This window comes from Pipra filicauda, unplaced genomic scaffold (genome assembly GCF_003945595.2).
Source record: "Pipra filicauda isolate LSUMZ 115617 unplaced genomic scaffold, ASM394559v2 scaffold299_size895176_pilon, whole genome shotgun sequence".
Classification (NCBI taxonomy): domain Eukaryota; kingdom Metazoa; phylum Chordata; class Aves; order Passeriformes; family Pipridae; genus Pipra; species Pipra filicauda.
In genome coordinates, this window is record NW_024104419.1 from 797138 (window position 1) to 819087 (window position 21950).

The 21950-nt window shown below is 56.2% G+C and overlaps 1 protein-coding gene across 4 annotated transcripts; it reads right to left on the minus strand.

Moving 5' to 3' along the window:
- Positions 1–226: 226 nt before the first annotated feature.
- Positions 227–13522, minus strand: KCNS1 (potassium voltage-gated channel modifier subfamily S member 1). Of its 4 annotated transcripts, none has more exons than XM_027745917.2 (4): positions 12650–13522; positions 8396–8537; positions 7145–8137; positions 227–2692 (listed from the first exon to the last, which is right to left on the minus strand). In XM_027745917.2, the coding sequence occupies exons 3-4, from the start codon at positions 8108–8110 to the stop codon at positions 2234–2236; spliced, it is 1425 nt and encodes a 474-aa protein (XP_027601718.1). In that variant the 5' UTR covers positions 8111–8137; positions 8396–8537; positions 12650–13522; the 3' UTR covers positions 227–2233. The 4 variants fall into 4 exon arrangements, with proteins under 4 accessions (XP_027601718.1, XP_039239005.1, XP_027601721.1 ...); XM_039383071.1 differs by lacking the exon at positions 12650–13522 and adding an exon at positions 12523–12631; XM_027745920.2 differs by lacking the exon at positions 12650–13522 and adding an exon at positions 12175–12209.
- Positions 13523–21950: the final 8428 nt, after the last annotated feature.

A 21950-nucleotide genomic window follows, 5' to 3' on the forward strand; every position in this document is an offset into this window, starting at 1 on the left:
ACACCAGTGGTCCAAGCATGAGGACAAGCTGTCACTCACCACCCAGAGCAGGGATGAGGTGGAATCTCCGCTGTGCTCCGAGGTGGTGCTGGAGCTGGCTGACAGGGACCTGCAGTGCTGTGGGAGCAGCTCCTGCTCACCCCAGCCTGCTGATCCAGCCCCAGCTCAGCCCATGGGCTGCATGAGCATGGGCACGTGCAGCTGCTACAAAACAGAAACCAGCATCCACAGCAGGTCACTGAGGTCTTTAATAAAATATACAGTATGCATCCCATGCATAGATATAAAATTAATTTACATGCTCCTAATTATTTGCATAATGCTTTTTCATTAATAGATGTAATTTACTCTTCACATTTTAATACATTTTGCTACTGGAATATTTATGGTGAGAAGGGGAAACTCCTTCCTTTTTTCAAGTAACAGTGCAGCAGGAGCCGGTCGGAGCGGACGGAGCCGCTCCCCAGTCCCAGCTCAGAGCAGGACTGAGCGCAGAGCAGACCACAAACCATCGATACTGGAAGACTTGATGATGCCAGAAGCGTGAACACCCTCTGATCCCACACCACAGGTCCTTGGGGACCCTCTCCGAGTCCCACTGGGGTTCAGAAAGGCTGGACCTGCACTGGCGTTGGTTTGGCTTTTCTCGCCCGTGATCAGCAGATCCAGCACCGGCAGCTGCGGCTGTGCCGACACCCAGCCAGGACAGCCAGCAGCAAACCCCGTGACCCAGGTACCTGGGGTCATCCTGCAGCCACCAACGTGGTTTTGAGCTGATTTGGGGATTGCAGGATGCACATTTCCCCTACTCAGAACAGGCGTTGCTGGGTGTGTTCCCCTGTGCACAACGGAGCTGCACAGTTTCCAAACAGAGAACCATGGGGGCAAGGAAAAACTCCATAGGGAATTAATGCTGTGCTGGGAGCAGCCCTGAATGTGCTCAGGTGGGCTGGGGGTCCAGGCAGGAGGGCAGTCTGATGCTCCAGGTGGACCTCCCTGCCCGGCTGTGAGGTGCTTGGTCACCGAGGAGCAGTGCAAGGTCTCCTCTGTCCCACGGACATGGGGGTGCCCCCTCCGGGCAGAGGGAAGGTGAGTGCATCATCCCCCGGGGAGCTGAGCTCCCTGGGGGACAGCGAGGACACCCAGGGCAGTGTGACCCCCCCACTCCTTACAGCCCTCCTGCCCCTGCCTGGCCCTGAGGCAAGGAGGGAAGAGGCAGAACGAAGCTAGGCTGGGGCTGTGGTGAGGGGGAACAGGCTGTGTGCCAAACCCAGCTGGCTTTGGTTGTGTCTCCTACCCCACCATGGCCTGCTGCAGGCCCTGGGCTCCCATGGCATAGGAGTGCCGTGGAGGGAAGGGCTTGTGGGGAGAGCCCCACTGGGGATGGCTCCTCAGTTCCCCCAGCTTGATCCCCTTCCTCTGCTCCTGCCTCAGAGGACAACGTCCCTTTGGCCTGGTCATCCCTGGCTGGTGCCCCCCTGCATGGGCAGTGCTCCTGGCTGTGCCATGCCCCAGCCCCAGATCCCCGGGGATCCCAGCAGTGGCAGTGCAGGCGAGCAGATAAGCCCCAGCTGGAAGGAAGGTGAAGTCCAGTCAACCCCACTGCAGGGACTGAGGACAGTGGGATTCACCCTGAGCTGACACCACCTCTCCCCTTATACAGACTCACTTCCAGCCCCCTTTCCTTTATGGCTGGGGGGCCAGTTGAGCCTTTTGAGGCTGTTTCCAGCAGGGGGTAGGACAAGGCTGGGGCTGGAGTTGATGCTGACCTGGCAGAGGACCTGCAAGGGCAGCCAACTTGGTCAGGGGCTGCCTCACCCTCGAGCTATTTAGCCTCACCCTGGACAACACACAACCTCCTGGCAGAGGGAAATCCCCCTCTACCCAGCTGGGGCAGTGCCTGGTAAGGGCTCACCTGTATTTCTTTTTTCTCCCTCCCCTTTTGGTGGGAGTATGTTCAGCACCACAGCCTCCATTTGCAGCCAGGGGGAGCAGGGTGAAGGCTAAAACACATCCAGGCAGACCCAGTCACCGCATCCCGGGGGCTGGAAGCAGCCAGCACCCACTGGGCATGTCCTCCAACCCCTGCTGTCCTTGGCAGGGCCGGGGCAATGCCAACTGTGGTGCAGGACAGGGAGAGCCCGGCTCCTCTGCCGTGTCCCAGTGCAGCAGCCGTGCCGTGCTCGCCGTGAGCAAGCAGGTCCTGCGGGCCCCAGCGCCACGGAGCGGTGGCTCAGGGGCTGGGGTGGGCACCGGGGGTCAGACCACGGCGGTCGGGGCTGCCTCTGTCCAGGGAGGTCTCGCTCAGGGCCTCCGAGTCCTCTCGGTCGCGGCTGGAGATGCTCTCCACCTCCTCGTGGTCCTTCTTCCCGCTGTTCCTCACGGCCGCCTCCAGCGCCTTCTGCTTGCGGTAGAAGTGAGAGAACTTGTTGAAGATGATGGTGATGGGCAGTGCCACGACCAGGATGCCCCCCAGGATGCAGCCCGAGGCAGCCAGCTTCCCCGCCACCGTGACGGGCACCACGTCGCCGTAGCCCACGGTGGTCATGCTGACCGTGCCCCACCACCAGCACGCTGGGATGGTGTCGAAGCCAACGTCTTCCTCCTTCTCGGCAGTGTAGGCCACTCCAGAGAAGACAGAGACCCCCACGGCCAGGTAGAGCAGCAGGATCCCCACCTCCCGGTAGCTGTGCTGGAAGGCAAAGCAGAGCAGTGGTCGGTGGGAGCCACCACACCCATCACCAGCCAGGACACTGGGATGCCACAGTGCAAATACAGCCCTGCACACCTCTGCGTGGATCTCAGCGCCCCTGCCCACCTCTGCCATGGGATGTCCCGCTGTAGGGACGGGCTGGGACACGCTGGGAGGTGTGTGGGTGACCCACACCTGGAGCGGGTGGTGCAGCTGGGAATCACTCCCGGCACCCACAGCCAGCTCTCTGCACTCCACCAGCCTGCAAGTGCCAGGAGGGAAGGCTGTGCTCTCCAGCCAGGGATACCCAGCACAGGCTGCTCCCCTGCCTCCAGCACTCACTCCAACAATATTTATCACATTTCCTTTTATCTTGGCAGGTCCCCAGAAACCACCTAATAGGCAGCCGCTAAGAGAAGCAATTTGTACCTTCCCGAGTCTCTGGCAGTGCTCTCAGGGAAGATGTGGCCTCTGCTGAGGCTCAGCTCAGCTCTCCCTGGGGACCCCACAGCCAGAGCCCCAGGGTCCTGGTCCCTGCTCTATCCCACCACCACTGGCAGTCTCAGCATCCATGGAACCCTTTGCTACACACATGCATGTATTACTGCAGAAACTGTTTTTTCTGAGATAATTACATTCCTTTCAGATTTTATTGCTCTTCCGTGGGAGACTCCAAGTGAACCTCAGAGCTGACATGGATCCAAGCGGCCCTGGTCATCTGGTCAGTGCAGGGATCCATCCAGTGTCAGCGTGGGCTGGTCTTAGCACCCATCCAACAGGGTGTTCCAATCCCCAGCTCGATGAGCCCCAGCCCGAGGGGTCTGGAAGCCCTGGTGGGAACAGAGCCAAGCTCTCAGGTGGGTGTGCAGGACCTGGGGGGACAGACTGACAGCAGAGGTGTGCAATGCTCCTTGAAGAAGCCATCATTCCTCTGGTTTCAAACTAAAACCTTTGTGCCACAGTCTTTCTTTAGATATTCTTAATATCTGAACAAAATATAAACCTGTGCCAGAAGCCCAGGGGGAAAAGGCAATGGGTAGTTGCAGGATGAGGTAGCAAGTCATGCCGGGAAGGGAACTTCCAGGGGACAGACTGCCAGCACCATCCTCCCAGCATGGTTTGTCCAAGCACTTTTTGACTGTCACAAGTGAATTTCTTGGATGTTTCTGCCCACTGATCTGCCAGCTTGCTCTTCATCGTTTCGGGAAAAGAAAGCAGAGCTTTGATCGTGGGGATTTTTTCCCAGTCTCCTAACAGGCAGAGAATGCTTTATTGGAGACCACGTAATGACTAAGGGAAACAATGTGAGCAAAGCAAACAGCACAGATGTGGGAAAAGGCTTCTGTGGTCAAGACAAGACCTAAGGGAGGAGGATTCATGTCAGGGACTGAGGAGACTTTGTTTAGACTGCTGGCAAAAGCTGCTCAGTTAAAGCCAGTAATACCGTGGGGAAATAACCACCACCTCCTCCTCTTCCTCCTCTTCTCTCACCTGATACGGGGCAAATGCCCTAGAGCAGCTCCGAGGGAGCCTCTCGAGGAGGACGAACAGCTCAGAGGTGCTGAGTTTTAAGGATGTATCACTTGGCCATGAAAGACCTGCTCCTGGCTGGAGCTTAACAGCAGGTCTGCACATCCCAGCTGGGCGGCAGCAGCACCAAATAACCTCATACATTTTTTAAAAGTATTGGTTCTGGCCCTGGGTTATGTTGGAGGGGAAAGGCAAAGGGGAAGTCAGGCAGCTCAATAGCTCCTGCTGCTTCAATTTACAAGCAGGGTCAGGGCTTGCAGCAAAAAGGAGGCTCCAGGAATCTCCCAGCTGGCACTGGCTGCCACCTATTTGCAGCCATTTATCTGCAAAACTTTATCTGCTCACTGATTGAGGGGGAAGGCAGCTGCAGCTGGGGTTCGGGTGGGATGCAGGTTTAGCAAGTAGCCAGCCCTGGCGAGGCGATGCTCAGTAACACAAGGCTCCAGGAAAAAGCTCCCCCAGCAGGAGTCTCTCCAGGGTCCTGCTGAATGCACGTCTTTCCTCCAGTACAGCACAAGACAATTGGAATGGAAGACCCCAGCCTGAGCCTGGCCAGAGATACCAGTGTGGAGACTGAGCAGAGATGGCCCATGGTAGCAGCAGCAGGGTGATGCATCTGCTGTCCAGGGTCATGCAGCTCCAGCTCTTCCAACCTGCTTGTGTATTTAGGCCCCTGAGGGGACAGACAGCAACTCCTGTAGATCCCTGCCGGTGCTGTAATTACCCAGGGCCCAACACCTATTGACGACCAGTGGGAGACAGACTCCAAACCCACACCCACGGAGCTGCAATAGTTTTAATGGACGTCCTGCACTGCAGAGAGGGAGAACAGAGACACGTAGGAAGCCTCTCTTCAAATTAAACAGACCCTGGATCAGGCCTCAAGCAATCTGAGGATGGTTCAGGGCTCATGATGCACAAATGGCAGAATTCCCTCTGCTAGCACTTTCGTGGCAGGGGAACAATCGCTCGGCTTGCCAGAGCCATCGCTCCCACTTCCTGGCTGTTAACAGCCTTTACCACTCCGCTCCCGATTCCTGCTCTTGCAATAGGAAGTAAATTATGATTAACAAGACGCTGTAATTTATGTGCCCAGTAAATCACAACGCCAAGCTGCTGCGTCAGATCTGTGTCTCCGCTCATCCCCATTTACAGCTGGCTCCGGAGTCCCCGGGAAGCGACGCTTTCCAGCGCGTCACTGGGTGAATCAGCCGCCCGGCAGCAGCCGGAGCCGGGACGCTGCCGACTCCCCGGATCTCATCTGCTGCTTAATAATATGCAGATGAGCCCCTGAGTCCCTGCTGTGCTGCAGCGTGTTGGTCACGCTCGGATGGAGCACGGACGTGTGCAGGTTTGTGCAGATTTCAGCGGCGCTTTGACACGGGTCTGTCACTTGTCAGCGCTCTTGCAAGGTGAGTGTTTGGGAGTTAGTACCCCACAGGTAGGACTTCAGGCACCTTCATTTCAAAGAACTCTCCCTGAACCCTGTTTTGAGGGTTTTGAGGATGCCAGGAATATTTTGATGATCTGTGGGCTCTGCAGGATTAGTGCTGGGCTGGGCTAATCCTGCTTCACAGCAGAAGCTGGCAGAAGACCTTTCCTGCTGCCCATCCTCAACACCAGTCACACTCGAGGTTTGCTTTTCTCCATGACTCAGCCACAGGAATGGGACCAACCCCGGCAGCCGAGTCCTGCTGATACCAGGACACTCCATGCTGGCTCTGCCACTGCTGCAGCAGTGAAAGCAGGGTGTCCCCAGCCACTCATCCCTATGATGGCCCTGCAGAGGCAGCAGCACCAGGAGCTGCAGCTCTGTCCCATGCCAGGCAGTGGGATGAGAGCGTCCCTTTGGTTGAATTTCAGGCTCTGTTAGGAGCAGAACCACGTGGAGGCTGGTCTGTGCCACCCTGCTGAGCTGCAGTGATGGGGGTCTGGCTGCAGCACCAGGATGGTGATGATCTCATGACAGATTTCAAGCTGCCTTTGGTCTTTCTAAAGAGGCTGGGGTGCTGTGGAGGGGGTCTGGAGAAACACAGCCTTGGGGCATGTTATGGAGGATGTGCACCCTCTCACCAAACCTGCAGGGCTGCCACCTCCCAGCATGCCTGAGTCCTGGTCCTTCACTGTCTCACCATCTCCTCATCCAGCCCTTCCTTCCAAGGACAGTGTGGTCCTGGGACCAGCTTTCCCCAGCCCTACAGGCAGAGTTTTCCATCACACTGAGGGGCAGCTGCTGGTAGCTCAGGCTCTGCTGAGGGCTCTGTGCTGAGGGCACAGACTCTGCCTGGGGCTGGTTGTCCAGGGCCCTACAGCTCACCCCTTGCTTTCCTATTGCTGCTTTGTGCCACACATGGTTACACATGAGCCAGTCCCAACCTCAATCTGGGAGCATTCAAGTGTCAGCTCACCTGGACCAGGATCTCTGTGTCTCCCTAGATGGGCAGACACCAAAGGTCAGCTGGCAGCCTGGTCTTAGGAGGTTCCCCCTTCTCCCAGACTAGGGATAGGAGCAGCTCTGACCCACAACAACTGGTGCTGGCAGATCCAGCAGCTGCTGCCTGGCCTGGTGCCTGCTCAGCAGGTCGTTTACTGCCCAACTAGGCACAGACTCGCTTCTTGTGGGACATCCCCATCCACCCACACATGGCTGAGTCCATTCCAGTGCTGTGCAATGAGGCCTTCACGCCACGGTGGGATGGCTGAGTCCCTGGAAGCACATTTCTGCATGGAGCAAAACAGGGTGGATGGGTGTTCGTGCTGAGCCTGTGTGAGGAGAGGACACGTGCAGTGCTCCTCACACTTGTTTGCTTTACCAGACACACCAACAGCCCAGCCCACCCCCCCAAGGAAGCTTGCCAGGCACCACCCAGAGGTCTCCTTACCCAGAGACTAAAGGAGTAGATAAGGAGATAGCCAGTTTACCTTCAAGGTGGCCCCCAGTGACCTCAGTCCAGTGGAGTGCCGAGCCAGCTTCAGCACTCGGAATATCCTCATGAGACGGAAGACCTGCACGACCTTGCCCAGATTGCCCAGCTCTGAGTCACTGCCCATGGTCACGTCCACCAGGAGGGTGAAGTAGAAGGGCAGCACCGAGACAATGTCAATCAGGTTCAGCGGGTGCTTGAAGAACTTCCTGGGGTTGGGGGAGAGCAGGAGGCGGGAAGACACTTCGAAGGTGAACCAGGAGATGCAGAAATACTCCAGCTTGTGCAGAATGGGCTCATCGAGCACATTGCCATTCTCGTCCACCTCCTGGTACTCGGGCATGCTGTGGATGCACATGGTGGCTATGGAAACCAGCACCACGCTGATGGACACGAAGCTGAAGAGTTTGCTGGGGATGGAGTAGCCGGGGTTCTCCATGGTGAGCCAGAGCCGCTTGCGCGCGTTGCCGCAGCGCAGGGTGCTGTACCGCAGCAGGTCGTGGTTGATGTCAGAGATCTCATCGGGGGACGTGTCCACGCTGCTGACCTCGCTCTCCTCATCCCAGTTGTGGTGCCGGCTCTCCAGCTTGCGCTCGTGGTAGCGGTAGCTGCAGCAGGAGTCCAGGAAGAACTCGTTGATGCCCCAGTACTCGATCTCCTGGCAGAAGGAGAAGACGCACAGCTCCTCCATGACGTGCAGCTTCCCCGTCTGGTAGAAGTGGAGGACATAGAGGAAGAAGCCGGGGTTTCTGTCGAAGTAGAACTCCCTGGCGCTCACGTCGTAGTCATCGCAGAGCTGCAGGATGGACTCCTCCGAGTCGCAGGACAGCAGGCGCCCCAGGCGCGTGTCGGGGAACTTGGAGAGGGCACTGGAGCTGAGCCGCCTCCTCAGACCCCCCACGTTGATGTTGATAACGTCCTCCTCAAAACTGGGACCCCAGTAACTTAAGGTCTTGTTGACCATGATCAGCAGAGCAGGAGCTGGTTCCACCTGTGGAGGAGACAGCGGGGCTGGAGGGGATGCAGGGCTCCCCCCGGTCTGGGTGCTCCTGGGTGAGGCGGGGCCAGAAGCACCCTGGGGAGTGGGGAGGGATGTCTGAATTTTGAAAAGTGAGGACCGAGGGGAAGAGAGGGGAGGGGAGAGAAACAGCTTTAAACAGTTGTTCTTCTGTGGTGTGGAAGCTAAAAAAAAAAAAAAAAAAAAAAGCCAGTGATTTTTCCAGGTGAAACTTTTCCTTGCTTTGTTTACCTCTTAAAGTTTCTCCCTTTGCAGGTCGTTAATGCCTAAAGAAGGCAGTTTACTGCACCTCCGGCACCTCCTCCATGGGGCTCTCCTTGTTCAAACAGGTAATTAGTCACTGAAGAGAGAATTTATCCCCCAAAGAGCATCCCTGTGGAAAAATTAGATCTCATCAAATCACCGCTGCTGTGATTCTGCCAAAGTGCTTTGTAGCCCCACTACCTATGCTGCTAATTAGACCCGGTCAAAAAGTCCTCAGATGGTGCAATTCTCCCAGCAGCACAGGCAGTTTTGCCAAAATCAAAGTATTGTCAGAGAAGGTGTCAGTTTTAGGGAGAATTTCAGAGGAAGAAGTGTCAAAACAATTCAACCGCCTGTTTTGTTTCCTCCTGTGTGTTCTGTCATGTAAAATACTAATATTATTTTTATAATGTTGAAACATAACAAAAGCATTATTCAGAATCATCGATGACTGTATGTCAGTGGGGAAATAAAAGCGCAAAGTTTTGATTTCTGCTGTGTTTTAGGAATTTATAAGTTTCAGGGAGCTGGGCTTTTCCATGCAGCAGAAATTCCATTTTCTAATGAGAAGCAGTTAAAGCATTTAAGAAAGAGAAGCATTCCCACACCTTCAGATGCATTCACCTGTCTTGACTAGGAGCAAAAAAAGGCAAATAAAAGGTTTGTGATCTTTCTGCATCACCTTGAAATCAGATTTTTTTCACCTTTCTTATTCATCAGAACACCTGGGGATGCACAGAGCAGCCCTGTATTCCTGGGGTCCCCCTGCTCCTGGCATGGGGTGGTGGGTGTTGAGGGACACTGCTTTGCTCTCTTGGTTGAGGAATTACATTTTTCCTGCCTTGTGTCACCCACAGAATTTTTCAAACTTTTAGAGACAGGTAACGGGGTAGTGGTTAAACCCCAGAGGTTTGTTTTTAAGCAGAGCGGGGCTGTGGGTGCAGCAAATGCCAGATTTGTGTGAAATAGCCTGGCAGAGGTATCTGCTACCTCCACTGCACCTCCCAGCCAGGGCTCCTTAAAGACACAGCTTTGCACCACAACGCCGGAGCTTCCATTACACCACGTCTGGAGGAGGCAACCGGCTAGTGATAAACCTCAGAGCTTAATGGACTCATTGTCTTGAAAGGGGAGGGAAGAAGGAGAAGGATCAGCTCTTTCAATGCTTAAGAAAAAAGCAAGGGAGAAAAAGGGATGTAAACACTCTTTTTCAGGGATAAACTGGAATTTCAGTGACAGATTAGCTTTTCCAAAGAAGACATCACACAGCCCATCTGTGGGGTGTGGATGACTAATCCAGCTTCCTTCCAGAAGGATGCTCATGCATTCAGGCTACAAACACACACAGACAGGGCCCTGGGGGTGCCTCTGTGGGATCCAGCTTGTCCCCAAACCAGCCTCAGACTCTCCCCACTCTCCCTATAGAGCAGCCACTCTGTGAGGTCAGGCCAAATGCCACCAAAATCAAAGGCAAGGTGTTTTTGAGGCCCAGGGCAGCCCAGGACAGCAGGATAAGCCCAGAGCGATGCTCCAGCTCAGCAGGAGCATCCCCAGTGCACAGCTGTGGCTCTGGGTGAGCCCTGCCAAACCCTGGGGGCCAGGAGGGAGCTGGCTCCCACATCTCTCCCAGCTCAAAAGAAAAAGGTGCGTGTCAGGACCCTGCAAGCCTTTGTACTCCAGGGAAATCCCTCCATTGCTCCTGTGCCAGAAGCAGAGTGAGGAGAAGGGTCACGAACCACCACAGACGCTCCTTTCTGATGTTCACTTCTGAATAGAACAAATTATTTCTGCCCACATACAGCTTTCATCTAGGAACCTAAAGCAGCAATTAATAGTTTTATAACTCTGTTGCCTACTTGTTTCACAACCAGATAAGCTCAGCTTTAGAACAAAACTAGGGTTTGAACTGAGACGGGGCGTGATGTCCCCCGTTGGATCACCAAAGTGTGCTCCCCACTCACATTTGCAGGGCTGTCAGGTGGGAAACAGAAGCTCACATTAGGAAGGTTGGCTGATTTTTGTTTTTAAAACACAACAGAGAGAGAATACAAATGTGTCTGTCTGGAATAAAGTGAATTTGCAAAATTTTCCTTTAGTTAACCCAGAATTTCCACGAATTATTTGAAAAATGGAACAGATAAAGCCAGTCTCTCTCTGATAAATGTTGAAATGTATTGTAAGCTATTTTGAGACAACCATCAGAATTACACAAGCCCAGTGTGAGCTGGGTGTTGGGCATTCAATTGAATATCTGTGTTGTGGAGAAGAAAAATATCTGATACATGCATTTCTGACAGTAAAAAAAAAATATAAAAACAGATCAAGCATATCTATAAGAAATGCTGGAAGAGTTTCCCTTGACAACATATTTTTTTTCTCAAAGGCTTTCAAATGGAAGTTATGTATATCTATTCTACCTGTCAGAGGGGACCCAAGGGAGTGGGAAGGAAGGTGCTAATAGACATTCAAGCGAGGAGGCAGCAAGTGCAGGGAGTATTGCACACAGGGGCTTTTCCAGCCAGGTACAATGGATTTAGATTAACAGTTCAAATAAAAAACCCTGTACTTACAGCTCAGTGAGGCTTCCCAGCAGGGAGTCGTGTGGCTCGTCTCAGAGGAATCATTAGAAATTCGTAGAGGAGGAGGAATCCTTTATCCTTTGCCCTGTAGCCCAGACCTAAATGCCTTGTCAGCCCGGGCTTGTGACTCTGCACGTCCCAGGTGTGCCAGGGTGGTGGCTGTAAACCACTGAGGAGATCCTGTGCGGGATGTCCATGGGGCCGGGGTGGGGCCGGGGGTCCCCTGCTGGGTACCTGAGGGGGCGCTGGGGCTGGGTGACCTCCCAACTCCTGCAGGGTGGTGTCCCTATGCGCTGGGTCATCCAAAATTGCCCCTGCAGAGCCCCGTCCCCGTCTCTGAGCGTCCCTGCACGCATCAGCCTGAATATGCTCAAGACCAAGCCTTGAGCGGTGGGGGGTTTGCCAGGCGGGCAGTGGGGAGGATGGAAAGGGGATTCCCACTGCTGGCTGCTCCCTGCAGGCAGAGCGTAAGCTGCTGCTGTACGATGAGAGGCCACCAAAATGCCCAGGGCTGGGGATGGAAATGACGGGGGGACTCCCCACTCTCCTCAGGGTGCAGGAGGGGGTGATTACCAACAGCTCGGCTGTCTGCTGCCAGCGGGCAGCCCAGCGCCGGCTGCAGATGATCCCTGCCCTGTGCCAGCCTCCGCTCCCAGGTCTCACGCAGCGGGTGCACAGCTCTCCGGAGGGAATCCCGCACCACGCTCCGTTCCGTGGGGAGGGAGAGATGCAGCTCCGGGGAGACGGGCTCCCCTACACCCGTCCGCAGAGGGACGTGGAGTGTCCCTGCGCCCTGGGTCCCAGCAGCATCCCGGGATGTGGGTGTTGGCACGGCGGCTCCCCGCTTACCCCGGGATGTCAGTGCCTCGCTTCCCCGCTCATCCCTGCGTGCCGCTGCTCCAGGTGCCCTCTCACCCCGGTATGCCGGTGCCCCGGGTCCCCGCCGCGCCCCAGGGTGCCGATCCCTGCGATGCCCGGGGATGCTGGCACGCCGGTTCCCGGGATGCCGGTGCCCCGGTCCCCGTGTTACCGATCTCACGGTCCTCGCCGCGCCCCGGGATGCCAGCTCCGCGGGTCCCCCGCCCCGCCCTGGGGATGCCGCTGCCCTCGCCCCCGCCCGCCCCGGGTGCCGGTGCCGCGGTGCCCGCAGCTCCCCGGTGGCGGAGCCCGGCCCGCGCCGCCGCTCACCTGCCTCGGCGCCGCCCCCGCCGCAGCGAGCGCGCCCGGCGCGGAGCTCGGAGCCCTGCGGGGCCGGCGGCGGCGGCAGAGGCTCCGCGGGGCCCGGGGGGGTCCCGCCCGCCGCCCCTCCCGGGTGCCGCCCCCCGCCCGCCCGCCGGCACCGCGGCGCGGGAGCAGCGGGGGCGATCCCGGTCCCCGACTCCCGGTTCCCAGCCCCCGGTCCCGGATCGCCGCTGCACGACGCCCGGCTGCCTCTGCCGCGGTCCCCCCCGTTCCTCCGGGGCGGCCCCGACATCTGCGCAGGGCAGAGGGCTGGGGATACCCGGAGGAGCCCACCCGGACCACAAGACCGGGTACCTGATTTTGGCGAAACCGACCGGCATTTCGGCACAGCTCCGCTCCGGGCACCGCCGCGGCTCTCACGCGGAGCCGAGCCGGGAATCTGGACCGGGCGTGGGTACCCCTGCCTGTCCCGATGTCTTACCTACTGGAAGTCCTTGGCAGCCGGGAGAGCTCACGGGATGGCTGTGGGGGCCGCGGTGGGGGTTCCGGCCTCACGCGGCCCTGGGCTACCCCGGTTCTTCGCGAAGCTGCCCAAGTGGCGAGCGCTGCCCTTGGGGCCGAGCCCCCGGAGCTGGGGAGTCCCGGGCGGTCCCGTGCCGAGGGCGTTCAGGCCGAGCAGGGCCCCAGCAGCGGTGCCGCCCTGTGCCGGGCAGGCGATACCCCCCTGCCCTCGCAGTCTCCCTCCATGCGATCCAGCTCCATCTTGCTCCTTGGAATGGGCGGTGTGTAGGGCACCGGGGCAGCCCCCCGGGGAAGAGCCTCCCTGGCTTGTTGAGCTCCCCAGTGTCTCTTTAAAAGCTCATTGGGAGGTGAGTGAAAGCGGCGAGTCCCGGGCATGGCACACGCTGGGTTTCAGGTCAGCGAGCTGCCGCCGCTGCCCGGGGCCATCCCCAGACAGCCTGGGGAGCGCTGCAAACACACCAACTCCCCCAGAAGTCAGCTGCTGGAGCAGAGAAACGGGAAGGAGAGGATGGGAAAGAGACCTTCCCGGGCTGACGGCCGGGGCTGCGTGTCCCCGCAGCGATGGCTCATCGCTCCGGCAGCCGGCACAGAGCAGCTGTGTCAGGCAGGCGGCTCGCACCGGGGCGAGACTTCACACCACCCTCTGCATCCGATCATCGGCTCGCTCATTCCAGTCCGAGGGGCTGGAGCCTGAGGGCTCTCAACCTTCTTCGGGCTTGCACGAGGCGGACTGAGAGCTCTTTTTAGTGGCGAGCATCCTCCCCCCTGCCCGCACGCCCTCCTCCTGCGTGTGCTGCCAGCCCTGTCCCTGTGCCAGGCAGCGCTGGCCGCTGCAGGGCCATCAGCGTGTCTCCATGTGTGTGATGTGTCAGACTGTGTGTGTCTGTGCTTGTTTACATGGGAAGGAGGCAGCGGAGGGAGGGGGAAGGGATGACTTTGAGGGAGGCCTCAGAAAAGAAACAAAAAAAAAAAAAAGAAAAGAAAAAAAGGGAAATTCCTCTGTTCTGTGATATGAAGCAAAAAGCATTTATATTTATGGCAATTAGGGATGGCTGAGCATCCCTGGAAGCTGCAAGATAAACATGCCCATCTTTGTCTGCTCCAGGCAGATGCAAGCCTGGCTGACAGTGGGTGCTGAGCCCCAGCGGGGTGCAGCCCACAGGGTGGGAGGAGGGCTGGCTCCCACGTGGGGTTTTCTCCGCCTGTCACTGACATACGGTGATCAGGGTGAATTTTCTTTTCCCTTCTGAAAATAGTTCTCATCCAGCCATTTTTCAGGGAAGGAGCTGTGCCTGGCGCTGCAAGGGCGCCCACTCCATCCGGCACTTTGTGTCTGCACCAGAGCCCCATTTATGCTCTGCCACAGAGTAACCTGAGCCCTGTCCCCCAAAATCAGCTCTCCCAGCACCAGGAGGTTTGCTGAGCTTCCCTGGGCTGTGTGGAGGAACTGTAGTTTGAGTGGGAAGCAAGGTAGGGAGTTGTTGGGGCTATGCCCCTACTGCCCTCAGGCTGGAAGGATCACTCTGGGAAGAAGGAGGGGAGATACCTCCATGTCTCCTGCTGCAGGTCAAAGCTCTGGCTGGAAGCAGCTGCAGAAGATGGAAGTTCACCTCCCTGGCTGCAGAGGCCCTGTGCAGGTTCTTGCTTGGCATCACGGAATCCTTCAGAGGGGACTTGGCTGCAGTATCAATGGCACCTGAGGTGAATTTTCCCTTTTCTGCACAAACTCTGAGGCAAAAAGCCCGACTCTGCCATGAGCTGACCAGAGCTTGTTGGCCTGACTTTGCACTGACACTGGCAAGCTGTGGCAGGAAAGGAAGACTCACATTTTAAGGCCCTTTCCCAGCAAATTGAGGTGTAAGGGCCCTTCCTCAGCCCTTCCTCAGCACAGGGTTTGCCACTGCCCTGGGAGGGCGCAGTTCCCCGTGGCACTGGCCAGCCCCGTGCCCCCACCGCCACTCCTGAGCTAACTGGTAGTGATGTGGAGATGGGAACAAGCAGAAAATCAGGTCAGCTGGAAACGCCTCGCCATCTCTTCCTTTCATGTCTCCCCCCATCTTCCTCTCTTGAGGAAGGCAGGTCTCCGCCCGCCCGCAGCCCGGGGCGGATCTTGTCGATAACCACACGGCCAATCCTCCACGCGGGGATGGGGGCGAAACCTCTCGCCGTGGTCCCTCCTGCAGTCTGGAAGAGAATCTCAGAGGCAGGGTGAGGCTGAAGCCAGCAGCCATTTCAGTGCTGCAGTGAGTCATCCTGAAAGGCGCTCAGCTTGTGGCAGCTCCCTTCCTTTCTTCTTTCTGCCTTTTTTTTTTTTTTTAAATAGCTGATATAGCAATAAATTAAAAAATAGCGGAAAATATATATGAATGTAGCATGTCTGCAGAGCCCCTTTAATTAAAGGAAAAAAAAAATCTTCAAGCAGTTTTCAGCCCCTTGGATATCTCTCGAGAAGGCCGGAGCCGCTGGGTACCTGCCACGTGGGAGGGTGGATAGAGCAGCTCACCTGCAAGGGGGATCCGTGGAGCCAGCGGCTGACGGGGGCTGATTAATGCTGGGGACATGAGCACAAAGCATTGCACAAATAGTCCTTTCCAGAGGGAAAGAGCTAAATTAGGGCAGATGCAAAAGCCTGGTCTTGTGTTTCTCAGTGGCAAAGACTTTAATACTAAATACATGGGCTTTCCCTAACAGTCTTTTTCCCCGGTGGTTTCTGTGCTCGCTGGTGTGTTTATCCCCCGAGCTCTGGGAGGGGGTTGCTCCAGCTGGAGGGGTTTGGGCTTCTCCTTCCCATGCCATTGGCTACTCCCACTCCTGTGCCATCAGCTGTCCCTGTTCCCATGCCTCTCTCTGGAGCCAGCCCATGGGGTGCCGGGGAGAGAAAGCCGAGCTGTGATGGCAGCATCCTCCAAGCAGGAGGAGAAGACTGGGGACACAAACTCTGGGGGATCCCATCCCTACAACCCCCATCTTCCTCCCAGAACCACAGGGTGCCTGTAGGTGCTGCTGACAGGGGAATATCAGCCTGCTTCATGCTGGAAATTATTTAACCAGCCTCATTCATTCTCCGGAGCCCTTGGATCCACCTGCACATCCAGCCCCCTGCAGTAAGGTGACTCATTGCCATCCATAGGATAGGCTTGTGGAGCATGGCCTGCAACAGCCCATGCCTCTGACAGCCTGCAGCTCTCCTGGACTGGAGTTTTAGTGAGCCCACTGGGTGCCTGAGCCAGGAAAGATTAATGAACATTCCTGAAGTTGCTGGAGACCTTGGCTTGGGGTTGGACTCTGAAGCTGTAACTGGAAACATGAGGAAATCTGGAAAGTCGTACCGCAGTGGAGGCTATTTTTTATATAGATGGAGAGCCTCCGGAGAGGGAGCAGGGAGATGCTGCAGTGTAAGGTCAGCCACTTCAGAGCAGTGATTTACTACCTGGAGGGCTCCCACGTGCCTCGAGCATATGCATTGCCTCCATCTTACAGCAACTTGCAATCTCCAGGTGCTGTGTCCCTTCCCTCCGCTCTCTCTCTGCCCGAGGTTGTTTCACTGTCCTCCAACACCCAGGACACAAACCCAAAATTGAATTCAACAAAACCAAGGGCCATTCCCAGACTCATCATTAATCTGCTGGAACGTCTCAGGCCAGGGCTTCCCATGGGCCAGGCAGCCCTTTCCAGACCATTCCCAGCAGGGCTAGGAGCTGTCACAGGCAGGGGTGCTGGCAGAAGAGCAGCGTGGTGTCAGAGGAAAGGTTAATAGCAGGACTTGCTCTGTTCCCTGACACCCAGCTTTGGTGCCAGAGTCAGCCCAGGGACATTTCATTTACCAGTAGAGAGAAAGCCACAAGAAACAATCATCATACCCACACTTGCACAGGCAGCACGGGCTCACTTCTTGCTTTCTCTGCCAGGAGAGAGACACATGAAGATGGAGCACAACTTTAATTGTAATTAAATCTTACAATATTGCAGGTTGAATCATGTGGGTAACCAAGAGTGCAGCGAGCTTTGACTCTCCACAGGCTCGTGCAGGGCAGACACTTGCCCTGCATTTTGCTTTTGATGGATGTGCACAGCCACGGCCACGGAGGGAGCGGGTGGTGGCCTCTCATTCCTGCTGGCGTGTCCAGGCAGGATGGAGCAGTAATTAACAGGGGAGGGCAAGGATAAAGGGAGATGCCATTTCCCTGAGACTGATCTGATCCTGTGGATAATTTCATCCTACAGCAAATCCAGGTGAGGGCCTGGCACTGGTGGAAGCAGGGCAGCAAACCTGCCTTGAGGCTTTGCTTCTCTACCAGAGATATGGAGAAGGAGTGGCCAATGGATTTGAGGCCCTTCAGTCCCTGCCCAGCTGGAAATTTCAAGGGAAAGCTGGTGAATTATCACCACTGTTATTTTGCAGATGGAAGTGCCTGGTGGTTTGAGGCTCTGGGTGAGCTCCCAGCTCCCATTCCAGCCCTGCCTCCAGCTGCCTCTGTGTTCATGGGGATGTGGTGCAGGAGCAATTACAGCTGGAGATGCATGTGTGCAGGGAAGGGGCTCACCTGTCTCACCTCATCCAGCAAGGATGCTGAATTTTGGGTTCTCTCCAGAACATTCAGGCAGTGCTGGGAGTGGTGAGAGGCCCTGGTGCCAGAGGGTTTTCATGTCTCAAGGCTCTGAAGGATGCCAAGGGACTCTCTGGCTTCCTCCATCCCATCTCTGCCTCTCCCTCCTGCAGATATCATCCCTGCACGGGTAGGACACCTCAGACAGGGAGGAGGACATGGGGCTGATGGAGCTGCAGCATCAGTGACCACCCTGCAGTGCTCAGGAGTGGGGGGATGTGCCACGCAGGGCTGCAAGGTGGCTCTGGGGGCCCAGACTGGCATGGGACCCCCTCACTCCCCCAGGAGCCCTTGGCAGCAGCTCAGCCCTGCTGTGGTTCAGGGCTGGTGACTCACTGCCAGCCCTGGGAAGGCTGCAGAGCCACGGCGGGGGGGAGCAGGGGTGTCTGACGGCTCCTCGGTCTCCTGATAGATATTCCTCTGCTGCTGCATGGAGAATCACTGCTGTGTCCATGTCAGAGCCCAGATTTGCAGTGCTGGCTGTGGATTTTTCCCTGAAGTACAGCCAGCCTGGCTGCTTGTCGCCATATTTTTGTAGTTTTTAGGCTTTTTTCTAGGAATCTTTGAGGAAGCAGCGGAGGAGAAACCAAAGATGTGGGATGCAGGTGGATAAGAGCTCACTGGCTGAGCCTGGATGGCAGGGAGGGGCATGGGCACTTTTTCCTGCATAATGCACACAGGATACCACATTTCATCATCTCCTTCCACCACCTGCTGTGTTGAGGGCACTCTTTGTTCTTTCATGGATCCACAGAGTTCAGGGCTTGCCTTTTTAGGCAGATTCAAATAACAAGAGGAGACACAGCTACCTTCTTTCCAAAGTCTTGGAGCAGTGCAAGAAGCATTTGTGTCCCAGGAAGACACCTTTTGGTGGGCAGCCTGTGCCCGTTTGCCTGGGCCCTGGAAGGAACCTCCCCATGACATGTCGGGAAAACATTTTTCTATTTTTAGAGACCATGGTGCACAGTGCCAGGGAGTCAGTACATGAGTCCCAAGCACTGGCCCAGCCCTGTGCTGGGCACCAGGGCTCACGTGGAAAGCAGTCGTGCATCTCAGGGTGTTCGGAGCAGCAGCCGCCTGCCCTGGGCTCATTAACGTGATCGAGTCACAGGAGCTCCTGAAGCAGAAAGGTATTTGGGCAAAGGCCTGTTGCCTCTTTTGGCCCCTGCTGGGTCAGGCTTTGATCATGCTGGGGCCAGGGTCTTCCTCTGATTGCCACCATATCTCTGATTTGTGCCTTGAAGGCCCAAACCTTTCCGTTGGCCCGGCTGTGCAGGGACGTGACACGGCGGGTCTGTGGTGCTGTGCTGCCTTTGCCCAGCTCTCCCTGATTAATGTGAAACCCAGCCTCATGAATCATTCATGAAGCTTTATTTAGTATAATGATTTCTGACATCCAGTGCCTGGGAATAGCATTTTGGGACAGACCGTTTGCGACCAGCGAACTCCAGAAATAATGAGCTGACGTTTATCCCGTCGGAACAGGGAGTGTGCGGGAGGGGAAGGAGGGGGGTGAAGCAGCCGTACCTCCTTCCCAGGGAATCACAGGTTGCTCTCTAATTAGCCAAACGTGTAAAAGCTAAATATTGACATCGTGTTGCGGTTCCCCGTGTCTTGCCATCACATTGCATGTTATTAACCTACATAGCGCCGGGGAAAGGAGCATCTGTGTGTGCCTTGGCACAGGCAGGGCTGAAGAGGCAGGAATTCCCCTGTGCAATGCTGCTGGTGGGACCTGAGGGAGCTGGGAATGGCTTCCTCTCTGCAGCTGGAGCTGGGGTGTGGCAGGAGCTCGTTGGGCTGCCCTACAGCATAAATAGCCCACCCTTCCCATCCACACTTTGCTTTAGGGAGGTGTTGGGTTCAGCTGGGAGGGGCTCGCTGCAGGTCAATGGCTCCATTTGGGAGGGAATGGACAGGTACCCTTCTAACTGTGCTGGTGGATTTAGGGGGTGTGGTGAGTTTATGGCCCTGAGCTGGGATTTGTGCTGTAGGTTTGTGTGTGAGCAGGGGCTGGTGCAGGGCCGGTGCCTATGGGAGATGCTTTGCTCTCTACAAACTGCCTCCTGTGAGCCTCCAAGTGCTTTGCCAGCCTTTGCCAGAGCTGTTATTTGTGGAACATCCCAGCTGCTTGGCTGAATGCAGTCATCAGCCTCTCTGAGGGACTGTAGAGGGAGTGTCCCCCTGAGAGATGGGGTAACAGAGGGGGCAGGGGTGATGGAGCAGGGCTGCCCTGCCTGTGCCACTGCCAGTCTCCTGCTGAGCCCTCACATGTGCCTCCATGCAGCACGGCTTACTGCAGAGAGAAGAGGTTTCTGTCTCCTTTTCTCTCTTTCTGCATGGGGACGAGGACTGCTGGCATGCAGGGATCTTCATCAGCTACAGGGTGCTTTTAGTGCCTCATTTTTTTTGCCTCCCTTTTGGCTCCCTGGCTCAGGGAAGTCCTGCCAGCATCTGACAGGCTTCCTGGGTGTGCAACCGTGTGTGGCTGCAGCAGAGAGCAGCCTGCTGAGGATTCCTGGTGGGATGAAGGGGGGATGGAGCCAAATGGCTCAGCACAGCTCTGCTGCCTCTTGGCTGTTGCAGGTCACGCAGAGCTGTCCTGTGCCAGACTGAAGGGCTTTGTCACAAGCAGCTTGTGAGGTTTGGCAGCACTTTAGGCAGGAGAGAAATCACAGTGGACTGCTCTGACATCCCTCAGCCATGGTCCCATCCCCTGTCAGACCCCCCTGCTCTGGGGCTCCCCACCTCACAGAGGGCTGGGTGCACTGCGTGTCTGGGGCGGTGCCAGAGCCAGGCAGAGGGGACAGCCTCCAGCCTGGCTCAAAGGCTTCCTGGTGGCAGACACAGCCTCCCTCCACTGTGCAATCCCAGGACATGGCTCCCCCTTCCCCGCTTGGCAGGAGCTAGTGTTGTGTGTTGCCCATCACTGAGGAGGGTGGGAGGGCACTGGGAATGGTTAGTAGTGCATCCTGGCCAAATAAGCCAAGGAAAAAGGCATCCCTGTGTCTTCAGAAAGAAAATGCTGGAGGGCATCAGCTGGCACGAGACAGCTCTGGCCCTGACCACCCTCTCCCTGCCACTGGAGGGTGTCTTGGTCCAGGTGAGGAGCTGAGTTTACATGAATCATCCCTCAGAAGAAAGCACAGAGTGAATTCATACATCTGTTGACCTTCAGCAGTGTGAGGATGGTTTATTTTTCTGCAGCAGTGTATATTTATTTATTTTATGGGAAGCAGAATGGTATTGACTCTTTTTCCCACCTGGAATACTGCTGCTCCTCAGCAGGAATGATGAGAGCTGTGCATAGCTGACCACCAGAGAGCTCTGCCCTGACCATGGGCAGAGCCACTGCTGAGTGGATTCACTCAGCCCAGGGAATTTTCCCCTCTGGAACTGATGTGATTGCTGCATCCTGCTGGGACTTCAGCTTTCCACTCCTGGGCTAGGCTAGCTAAATAACCCTCCCTTTTCAAAGGTTGTCAAAGCTGTAGTAATTCTTATTAGGCTGGTTTAAATCATCTCTTGAAAAGGTCTCACATCACTCTTGTTCACCAAACTGTTCTGTATTCAGACCCCAACCACCCAGTCTCCTGAGCCAGAGCATAACATATGCAGGGAGAGGCTCCAAGAAAATATTAAAGATGTTCTGCTGTGCTCTGGGTAAGACCTGACTTCTCCCTCCTCTGCCCTGTCTACATTTCAGAGTGGAACAAAGGACACTGTGGAACGAGGCTGCCCCTGTGATCCCAGTGAGGATCATTAGCTGAACCCTTACACAGCATCTCTGTTCTCTGTTCTCTCTGTTACACAGCATCTCTCTGTTCTCTGCCGATGGATCCCTGGTGAGACACTCTGGATTCCACCCCCTGGGATGGTGGGGAGTGCTGGATGTTCCCCTTGGGAATTGTCCAAGAGTGACTGGCCCCAAACCCCCTGTTTTGGGGGAAGATGGAATAAGCCAGACCTGCCATATGCCAAAGGAGCTGTCGGCTCCCTGCCCTGTGGTGGTGCTGCTGCTGTGATGTGCCACCATGGATGTTTCTAACTCAAAGCTGGGGCCTTGAGCACAGCCTTTGACCTCATTCCCAGCACCAGACCTGGTGGGCTTGTCCCAGGAGGGGGTCTCACAGCAGCGAGTCCTGAGCTGTGGTAAGCCCCCAGGTAGAGAAGGGGAACCTCTCCATCTCCAGGCTGCTCTAGCCTGGGGAGATCAGGTAGTGTGGGAAGAACCAGCATGGAAACACCTCTCTGGCACAGGACTTCCTGCTTTTCCTGCTGTCTTGCTGACACTACATAGGACACAGAGGGAAATTCCCTTCCTCCCCAGAAACCTGAATCCAGAGGGTTCAGCCAATGCACACTGCCAGGAGCTTAGCACAAGCAGTGATTCTGACCTGTGAGTTTTGGTGCAGTGCCCAGCTCCTCCCAGGCAGGTGCTGTTGCATGGGTACATACAGGTGAGTCTAAGCCAGTGTTGGGTACAGCTGGAAATGCTGTGCACAGCAGGGGTAGGTGTGCCTGGGGAGAGCAGGGCAGAGGATTTGTTGATGCAGCTGCAAGTGGAGGTGCAGTTGGTGCATTGCCTCAGGGGTTTCTGACTTCTCTAAAACAGAAAGCAGCAGGACTGAGACAGACTAGATGTCCCCAGAG